The following is a 10,883-nucleotide window of genomic DNA, read 5'->3' on the forward strand; positions in this document are numbered from 1 at the left end:
ACGAGCATCCATGGATATCTGAGAATGCTTCTTTCCCCCAGCCATCCCACCCTTGGGCAGTCTGCAGGTGGAGCGGACCCTGACCAGAGTTAACAGAGACGAAACCCTGTGGGGCCAACTCTCCAGCCCCAGAACCCAGAGAGGGTGACTCCGGGCGCCCACCCCCAACCCCCGGCACAGGGGCTCCCCTTGGAAGACGTTGCTTTGGAAGGAGCTCAGTGAGGTGCTGTGCGTGTGCCTGACCCTGACACCCACAGCTGCACTCTCCGAGCTCCCACCAACACTGCCTCTGGCCCACGCAGGGGGTGGGGGTGGGGTGCCACCCCAGCATCCTTCAGTGGGTGATTTAAAATGGAGAAACCAGTTGACCCTTTGATTAGCCTCATACACAAATCAAGTGAAACACCAAAGACAAAGGGGAGAAAGAGAGAGAACGGAAACAAGCAGATGAACCACAGATGACTGCTCTTCAAAACAAGGCAACTGTCATCAGAACTGCAGACTTTCCCAGAGTTGAATATGCTCGGAATCCGCCCCCCAGTCATGGGCTGGCCCCTGAGGGTTGGGGAGCAGACGACGTATGCCACAAGCAGAGGCCGGATTCTGTGCCCACCACCCATTTTTTGAACTTTGGAGTGGGACCGACAGCAGAATCCTTTCCCTGACGTTGGCACAATTTCAGAAAACCCCGTGGGTCTTGCTACGGTTGGAACAAGAGGCCAGCCACACAAGGTCCGTCCTAAAGAGAGAAAACATATTACGGGCAGGTGCCCTTCAGGAGTCACGGATACTGACCTGCACTTCTGAGACTTTCCCAGGGCTGGCACCACCTCCCGGAAGGGCTCATGGGGACCGTCTGGACATTGATGGCTAGCGGGCCAGATGACATACATCAACAGTGCCTCCCGGGCATGTCCTGGGGCCGCACCCCTGCACCTACCCGGGAGAGGGCTCCGGCTGCTGGCCACCTCCTGTGGGTAGCATAGCTTCTGCAAATACTCCGAGCTGGGGATTGTTCTGGAAAGAGACCCACCGTGCCGTGTTGATCATCTGGGAGGCCTGCCCGCAAAGGACAATCTTTTCTTTCACGTCCCAGGCAGTGGTTTTGACCCCAGAAGCATCAACTCCAGAACCACCTCCCAAATAAGGCTCAGCCTTTGTGACCATGTGGCATTCAGCACCAATGCAGAGCATGTCTGTGGGGCCAGCACGGAGCCCTGAAAGGTGGCCACACCGGGACCCTAGGAAGCACCGCACCCGGGGATGTCGCAGCCCTCCTCTGTGTTCAGCAGTACCGGGTACAGTGGTCCTGAAGGACCAGACCCCACTGACCAAGGAACTTCTCACTTCTAGACTCAGCCTGTCACTCAGAGCCCCACAAGGGGATGGAAGGAGAGCACAAGGGTGACCAGGTGAGATGTGTCCCCATGATGGCACCTACTCTGGGGACAACATGCACCCACTTTACCAGCATGTCACCCCCAAGTCAGCATGTCACTCTGGAAAGCTTTCTGGGCAGATGTGAGAAAGAAAGAAAAGGTGCATAAAGGATGCTGAGATCTGACCCCGTCTTCCTACTGACCCCATTGATTCCCATCCAAATACATGTGAATTTAACCATCTTAATGAGAATTACACCAACATGGATTTCAATAAAAACTTGTTTTTCAGACTGAATTCCATTAAACTAATCCAATTCCCAGTTTAGCTTTCCTGGCTTCGCTGTTGAACTGCTTTCATTTCTTTTATTTCCCTTGTTACATTCTCCAAATCATTTTCATTAGGATCAATTCTTTTCCATTTAAAAATTTGAATGAAGATTTGATTTCCTCAACTTGCTTCTGTTGACGTCAAATCTCACCATCTAGCGTGGCTGCCACTATCAATTCATCATGTGGCCGCTGTGTCTACAGGGTTCTGTTTCCCCAGGTCAAATGCGGTAGCTGACACGCGGTCAGGAAAATTGGATTCTGCCAATTTGTAGTCTGTTGAACACGTTCTGCTTTGCTGTGTGCTATTTTGGCTGTTTTTAATTTTATTTTGTGTTGATTACTTTTATTACTCGTTTAATGCAGATGAGATGAAACATTGATAGCCTCTATTAATTTCATAACCCAGGAGAAAATTGAGAACAGTGGTGAGGAGATGGAAAGAGAGAGAGGAAGAAACAGAGGATGAGGAGCTATGGCCTCTAAAATTTCCTGGGGCAAACTTGTGCCTAGTCACAAGATCAGAGTACCTGCAGAGAGGCAGAAGGTCTTTGGGGTCAGCGGTAAGATGTAAAGGAGATCAGAGAGGGTCCGAGGTAAGAACTGAAGCGGATTCAGCACTGACACCCTCCTTCGGGGCCCTGAGTGACCCACATCACCACTGTCTGTTCTTGATCAAGGGAGAGGTGTAGACCCTGAGCTTGCCACTGGGTCCCAGAAGCCATGCCAAGCAGGATTTGATACTCAAACAAAAGTTGCCTTTGTGTGATTCAACATAAATAAAGCGAATTCACCAAGGGCAACCTCTGCTCAAGGATCAAACGTCAGCAGGGCCAGAGCACCAAGATACCTCTTCAGAAGAGGCAGCACTGTCTCCAGGGTCTAGCTGTGCATGTCCACCCGGGTGGGCATCTAGCGGGGTACTGATCCCAACTATTCTATCTCTGGAGGCTGGCCCTACATCCAGGGGACCCTTTGCATGTGATCGAAACATACTTGTTTTTGCTTTCTTCCCATATGGGAGGGTATCACGCACCAGCTCTAATGGCACTGTGGGGAGGGATGGGCCCCCGAGCTGGCTTAGGCCAGGCCTGAGTGGTGGATGAGGTCACGAGCTCACAGGTCACGAGTTTGGCCCAGGCTTGGGGCAGCATGTGGTCCCTTACCCTGGAGAGGCGCAGACAGCAAGGTCCTACCAAGGCCAGCATCTCCTCCAAGGGGTCCCTGAGCTGCAACTGAACAGAGAAGGGAGCAGCTGTTTAACATTCTCTGTAAGTGTTGTGACCAAGGCAGGGTCTGTCTAGCGCCAAGCTCACAGGATCCTGACCTAAAGACCAGCGACTTTCCTTCAAGGTGGGCAGGACTGCAAGGGCAAGGAGGCCTTGTCACCAGGAAGACACGGACTCACCACTGTCCTTCTTTCACTCTTCTGTGCAGGAGGCCTCCAGGAGGGCATTTCATGGAGAAAATATGTCACCTGCCATTGATTCACTCACCCAACACCGCCTTCACTAAGTGCAGCTGGGGACACAGCAGTAGGTAAGCAAAGACTCTGCCTCCAGGAAGCACAGTCTAGTGGGTGAGGGGACAAGAAAGGAAGATCTAAGGTGTAATAACAATATCATAATGTCGGTGATCGTCACAAGAACCAGTGCTTTTTCAGCTTGACTATGTGCCAGACACCGTCTACACCCTTTGCACATGATTGAGTTTTTTACCTACCCTGTGAGTGGGCATTAACCCCATCTTACAGATGAATAAACTGAGGCACAGAGCGGTGACACATCAGGTAACCTCAAGATCACGTAGCTAGCAAACATAAGGTATTAATAAATGTGTTACTGACTCTTATCTTGCGCGAGGAATACATGAATCAAGCCATGGAAACGTATCTTCAGATTCCATTGATTCTCCCTGTGGAGGAAACCCATCCAACCCCCACAAACACACCACCATCTCCCCATTGCTGGGTTTGATTCCCAGAGGTCACCCTGAGGATAAAGATACGTTAGGGGTAGTAACACATTGCATAAATAAAGTATGCGCCTTCTACTCATTCAGCCTCTTGGGATAATGCAGAAGGCCCTTTCCCTACAAGGTGCGTCATATCCAAGGTGACCTCATACCTAAAAAGAGGTTTATCAAAGATGTTTTATTCACCAGTGAGTCTTCAAGGAAGGCAGGACAACCAAGGTCTCACCTAGAAAGTCAGCATCATTCCTGGGAATTCTGGGCAAAGTGGCATGGGCCACATATCAAGCACTCATCATGGTTAAATGGTTGGCTTCCTTACCCTGGAGAGGCATTTGCTGAAACTTCCCCTTGTGATGTCTTCCCATGAAGAATTTAGTACTGAAAGGAGATTGGCCATGTAATACTCATCATAAATAAAATGAACACACCATGGACAACCTCCATTCGAGTACCCGACTCGGATGCTGGCTTCCGGCGTGTCCTGGACATCGGGCCTGAGGACGGATGGGATACCAACAGTGAAGATGCTGGCAACACACTGTCAAGGAAACAGGCATGGACCCTCCTGCCCCTTCCTTGGAATTAGCACCCTTCCTGGGGAGCCATTCAGGAAGGACACACTGCAACCGAGAGGAGCAAAGCATCACGTTGTACACAAAGACAGCGGCATGGGGATGACTTCCTGTCAGACAGGAAGTGGATCTGCAGTGGAAGTACTGCTTCCTTGGGGAAGTCGGCATTGTGGACCAGCAGTACCCCAGAGGTGGATGACACACGGGAGTGAGCAAACACGGGTGACCCACACGTGGGGCGACACGCACACATTCAGCTCAACCATCCATCCAGGTGTGCGGACATCGACTCTAGTTGCCGGGTGCTTTAGGGCCAGATTTGATACCTAAAAAAAGGTCAACCATGTATGATTCGTCAAAGAATAAAGCGAATGCACCATGGAAGACCTCTCTTCAAGTACCACCAAGCATCTCTGGTAAGAAAAGCCCACTTCTTGCTTCATGTTGGCACCACTTCCAGGCATCTTCCTGTGGATAGTCTCACACATGCACACGATGAGGACCAGGAGACCGCATGCGCTGCCATCCAGCTGTGATCAACAGTCCCTGCACTTACCATGGAGAGGCGCTGACTCCAAGGTCCTGCGCCCTGAAGTGGGGGGGCTCGGCCCCCAGGAAGCTCTCCCAGGTGCGATTTGGTACTAAAAAATAGGTGAACCGTGTATGATTCGTCACAAGTAAAGCGAAGGCTACACGGATAACCTATCTTCAAGTTCCGCAGATTAGCACTAACCAGGTGCCAGGGTCTCATCTTCAAAGCTGGCCTCCTCCAGAAAGTCCTAAGGACAGAGGGAATACTGAGTGTTAACAAACTGGTAGAAAGGGTCATGAGTGAAACATACCCCCGAGTTCATTCAACCGTCCCATCCTAGACCCCGAAGTAGCCCAGACATCAACACCTTTGCCTGTTTGACAGGATATCTAAGAAGCACTTTCAAGGGTATTGCATGGTGGAGAGACCAAGGGATAAGAGTTCATTTTTTATCATAGCACGGAACACAGCCTCATTTCACATTTGCATCCAGGCCGACTGACAGCAGTGGTCCTTTTCTCACTTACACCTCGTGTCCAGGAAGCCCTCCAAAGCTGGAGTTCATTCCAAAGAAGCTGAGTTTGCAATACTGCTCATAAAGAAACCAACACCATGGAACACAAACTTTATTATATACCAAGGTGTATGGCACTGACCTCAGAGTTGTGACCTCATCTCTAAAGGTGGGTTACTTCCAAGAAGTCTCCCTAAGGATAAAATGCATACTTAGGGTTACTAGACCAGCAGGAATACGATGAAAAAAATCCTCCACTGTTAAAATAAATTCACATACCTAGCAAATGGTACTGACTCCATGTACATCCCAGAAGGTGGCGCTACAATGAGGCATCCTGCCAAGGTGGAAGAGGATACTGAGAAGGGGGAATCTGGGTGTAATTCATGTTAAACAGATAAATGCAGAGTGCAAATGACAATAATGAGTCTCCCAAATGAAAAGTGGCAGCATGGGGCCAGATCATAGGTTTTTCCCTTCTCCAGCCACCAATGAAATAATAAATGACCATTTAACCTAAGACAAGACCAACACACGGAACAGAAAAGTACTTCTAGAAATACTAGAAGAAGACATCCTTGAAATGAAAAAGGAGCTAACTTGACTCATCAAGAATGGATATGATTCAGAAAAACTGATGAAGAAAGAGAGTGACTGAGTCAGATCCTACAAAAGAGCCAATAGAGAACCCTCTCCTCCACACACAAAAAGAAATGATGGATAAAATGAAATCAAGGCCAAAATCAATTGATAAATGCACAGCTGTAAAGAATAAAAGGGAAACCTGCTGTCAATGAAGAGAGAAATCTGGACCAAGATATCTAAAGGATGCTGCACTAGAGGCTTAGCGGGTCTTTAGTCTTAATGTCCAAACGGGAACAGGCCATGCGACATAGGGATGGAAAGAGGTGGAGGGCTGGGATGGGAAAGAGAGTCAGAAAATGCTCTCCTGGCCTAGAGAGATGACAAGAGAGTTTATTTCCAGGCAAGTTGTGGGTAGAATGTGCTCCCCTGTGAGAAGCCAAGCTCCTGGGCCAAGATGTGGCGAGGATTTATACCAGATATAAGGTATGGGGCTCCTGAGGCCAACAAATGAGTCCTGACTGTTGGAAGCCTGATGCCACACAAACCCAAATGCAGAACCACAGTGTTGTCAAGGGAACAACAAACCACACAGACACTAATCCCCCTGATGATAACCTCACAGAAAAGAGTTACAGAACCCGTGAAGGAAAGTATTATTCTGAGTCAACCAACTCACCAAAGACTAGCACTTACACCCTTAAACCTGAGAGAAATGAACTGTAAGTATTGTCAAAATGTCTAAGTGTAAAAAGAACTGAAAAGCATAGAAGAGTATGAAAAAAACAAGCAGATGAGTACAAGTGTAACAGTCATGGTTAGACATTCTCAGAGATGAAGACCTCACAGAAGACAGTGACCCAAAGCCTTTCTAACAAAGTGTATGAAGGTCCACAGGATGTGTATCTAGCTAAGCAAGAGGTGTGTAGAGAATTCATAGTTTAAAAGCTATTATGATACTAAGTGCAGAAGACAATGGAGCAGTATCTACAAAGTTCCGAGGGGAAAAAAAGTAGACTAGGAATGTTATGCCTAGCTAAGTTGTCCCTTGTGGATATAAACAAGAGGCAGGTATCCCCAGACGTGCAAGGACTGAGCAGTGTTAATGAGCCATTCTTGATGAAACAGTTATTCTGATATGAATTAAAATTAAAAGCAATTATTCTGAGATAGGAATTAAAACTTAGGAAGAAAGGTTTAGTTTAAGGGGGGAAAAACACTAATTGTCAGCAATGAATCCATTTAAATATAGAACAATGATTTAACATCTATAAGAGTTGTGATTATAGAACACAATGCAAATATTTATAATGAGAAAATTATATTGTACAGTATAGCTTTAAAAAAAGCAGGAGGTAGAGCTGATTTCCTTATCTTTCAGAACCTCGAGTGAAATTAAAACAGTTAAAAAATATGTAATGATCCCAACTATTTCATGTTTTACACGATGATTTTTCTTAATCTTATAGGGATCTTTTAGGAATTAGTACTTCTTTCAGAAGAGCAAGAAATATTTATTAATTCTTCTAATTTTCTTAAGCATATTCTTTGTGTTAAAATGGTGGTTGACGTTTTTAACAAAAAACTTTAGTAAAACTACAGTTAACATTTTAACAAAAATTACATATTGGTAAAATATTTGTGTCTCACTTTGTCTATCTTTCTATTTGGATATATGCTCGGGCAAGTATTTAGAAATTTCTAAAGCCCTGATGGTTACTTCTGGGTTGCAGAGATTGGATATTATCTCCCTTTTTTACTTATATTTTCCCACACTGCTTGAATTTTTACTGTTAAGTATGTGTCATTTTTACGTCCAATTCTTTGCAACCCTTTTTTATATGTATGGTAACAATGTAAAATAATTAGTCATTCTTAAATGAAAAACAAGAAATTGAAACTAGCACTGCCCTCTGCCCTCAAATTTGGTAGGACTTCCAGGTCAACAGATACGATGATTTGTCCCTTCTTAGCCCAGAAAATATACTAATACTGGTTCCCCCGCCGTGACTTTGCCAGCATGGCTCAGAGGTCCTCCACTCCAGGACAAGATATAATACTAAAACAGAAGGGAACTATCCACTGGGTTTTGGTTTGTTTTTCTTTTAGAAAAGCCAGAATCCCCAGAAGCATCATGGACATCCCTATTGCCCCAATCACTTGGGTCTTAAACCTAAATCACATGGTCATCCATGGATTGACTGAATGATAGGGATGCTGGCGGCACCTGTCTGGTAGTTCCAGGGCCAACTGCATGTTCAGGTATACTGGCGTGGAACCCACATGAGTGTGTCTTCCCTGGAGTCCCCATGAACTCTGAGTAGATGCCCGGTGCAATGTGATACCGAAAAGAGATCGACCACGTATTGGGCATCATTAAATAATGTGAACTCACCACGGACAACCTCCCTCCAAGTACCGTGAGGCAGTGCTGCTGGTGGCGTTCCCGCATCCACACGGCCCGGGCAGCCTGGGGGTGGCCACTGGGGCGGACAGGATCCTGAGGGTGAGGATGAGCGGACCAGCTGGGTCAGTCCCAGGTCAAATCCATGCCCCTGCTTCACCAACCCAGGATTCCAGTGGACAGCAATGCCACTTCCCGCACTTGGGTGGCCATGCAAGCAACACGCAGCAGTGCAAAGAGGGCAGCCGCACGCGAGACATCGCCAGGGAAGCCAAGAGCTCTCGAAAGACCACGCATTTGCAAGGACAGGGAAACCACTGCCTCCTTGGTAAACCTGGCCTCACCCTAGAGGAGGTCCCTGGAGGGTGTGAGGCTACAGAGGATTAGGAAACCAGGGGCCACACAGTCTCCTGGTCTCACCTCTATTCTGAGAGCTGACTCATGAAAGATGCTTCTAGGCGCCCCTTCTAGGTTAGCCATATGTATTGTAATATATATATATATATATATATATAATATTTTAAATTAGGGCATTCCTGCAGCCTCGCTTGCTTGTCCTAAAGTTGACAGCACCCCAGGAAGTTGCCTCAGGGTGAGCAGGGGTTAGCGTCAGTAAAGCAGGCATCCTCAGGAAAGCACACATGGGCTCAGCCATCCAGGCACCTACCTTGGAAGCAGCACTGGCCTGGGAAGCCCTCCGAGGCAGAATTTGACACTAAAAGAGAGGAGAGCCGTGTATGACTCGCTTTGATGAATCGAATTCATCACGGCCAGCCTCTCTTCAAGTACCATAAGTGAACACTTGTGAGAAATCCATTGCCTGTCCTGCCAAGGTAGCTGCCTGTAAGGAAGTGGTGGAACAATCTTGGGTAGTGGGCCGAGTGACATGCGAGCACGTTCATTGCATGCTCACCCGAGACGCACTTACCCTAAGCAGGGGTGACTCCCGCTCGTCCTCCTGGACCAGGAGGGCTGCCGTCTCACTGCCGTCGTCATGTCAGCCCATCATGGTAGCCCCTCGAATCCTGTGACGGTTGCACTGTGGCTACTTCCCCACGTGAGCATCACCTCTGTGGACCCTTCTGTGGAGAGATGGGAGGCCAGGAGTTAGAGGATCAGGTACAAGATCTAATCAATAAGTATGTATTCAGGGAACAGTCACACATCCCCAACAGAAGCTGGCCACTGGCTTCTGGTCCCTCAGTGGAAAGCAATGCGTTGTCCCAGGAGCACTTCAAGGAGGCTGTGGCAGTGACACGGATGCCACCACCACGACTCATCACTTTTAAGTCCATGTGCCCTCCCTGCCATGGGTGTCCGAATCCACAGAGCAGCCGCCAGCGCACGTCCACCGCTGTCCCCAAAGTCGGCAGGACCTCCTCCGCGTCTCCCAGGCAGGTGGGGCTGGTGCTGAGGGTTGGTGACTAGGTGGCCCAGAGGGTGAACCGAGTGCTGGCCGCTCTGGTCAACCAGTCACACACCCTGAGTGGCGCTGACACCAGGGTCTCCTCGGGAAGATGGCCTGGGGCCCAGGAAGCCGCTCCTCGACGTCGCGTGAGGTGACACTGGTGAGAAAACCACAGCTGTTTCCCCAGAGGTGCAGCGGCCCTTGGGAAGGCCTCCTGCAGCAGGACACCCAGGCGAGGGGCCCAGAGGACTTACAGCTTGGACAAGCCCACGGCCCTGGCCAGCCGGCCAGCCAGTCGCGTCTTCCACGAAGAGCACGGAGTCTTCTCTTCCGGAGTGGCCGTCCCATCCGGGGTGGGCATCCTTAGAGGTAGTATTTGGTACTGAAAAAAGTGTTGTCCGTGAATGATTCGTCATAAGTAAAGCGAATCCACCACGAACAACTTCTCTTCAAGTACCACAGAAAGGCAAAGGCAAGACAGAGCAGGGGCCCCTTCCACTCCTCCGAGGGGCGCCGCCTCCGACCACGGTCCTGCGGGCAGACGGGACACGGAGCGTTAGTGAGGTGGACGACGCGCATCCCGAAAACACACTGGGGTGCCGGCGGCTGGCCACTTACCTCCCCGGAGCGGGGCTGATGCCCTGCCTGCCCCATCCCTGGAGCGGTGATGGCATTCCCGAGTCTTCGGGGGCAGGGCTCAGAAACGAGGAGAGAGGGGCTTCGCAGTGCCAGCTTGTCCCAGCTCAGGACCCTCCGTGTGGGTGTGGACCCTGGGCTTTCAGAATAGGGACCTTGGACATCTCAGCACAGCACACTTGGTTCTCTATCAAGCAATTGAAGCACCAGCCAAGCTCCTTCATGGGACTTGTGGGGTCTACCAGATGAGGGGAGTTCCAGAAGAGCCACCATGGGGGGCTCCTGGAGAGTCTGCCCAGCCCTGGGCCCTGAGGTCCCCTCAGAAGACCCTGGGAGACCCCAACTCCCTTCCCACCCCGCCATCCCACTGCTTGTCTCATCCCGATGAACCACCCAGGAACACAATTCCCAGAAAGCTGGCATCAGAGGTCACCACCTTCCCCCCAACAACCTGAGGCCAGCAGGACTGGGTTCAGTTTCCCAGACTGACCACCCAGTGCCCACACCCCACAGCCCTTCCACATTTGGGACCGCGACTCATCACCAGGTCCT

At 49.5% G+C, this 10,883-nt stretch overlaps 1 protein-coding gene across 1 annotated transcript; it reads right to left on the minus strand.

Moving 5' to 3' along the window:
- Positions 1–936: 936 nt before the first annotated feature.
- LOC104997002 lies at positions 937–10,063 on the minus strand. Its single transcript, XM_010851419.1, has 10 exons — positions 9,950–10,063; positions 9,216–9,852; positions 8,955–9,002; positions 8,279–8,383; positions 4,949–5,034; positions 4,812–4,896; positions 4,136–4,177; positions 3,805–3,835; positions 2,746–2,944; positions 937–1,217 (listed from the first exon to the last, which is right to left on the minus strand). Exons 2-10 carry the CDS (start codon positions 9,281–9,283, stop codon positions 937–939), a joined length of 945 nt encoding a protein of 314 aa, XP_010849721.1. The 5' UTR covers positions 9,284–9,852; positions 9,950–10,063.
- Positions 10,064–10,883: the final 820 nt, after the last annotated feature.

The sequence above is a fragment of the Bison bison genome, unplaced genomic scaffold (assembly GCF_000754665.1).
Source record: "Bison bison bison isolate TAMUID 2011002044 unplaced genomic scaffold, Bison_UMD1.0 scf7180017864302, whole genome shotgun sequence".
NCBI classification, from domain to species: domain Eukaryota; kingdom Metazoa; phylum Chordata; class Mammalia; order Artiodactyla; family Bovidae; genus Bison; species Bison bison.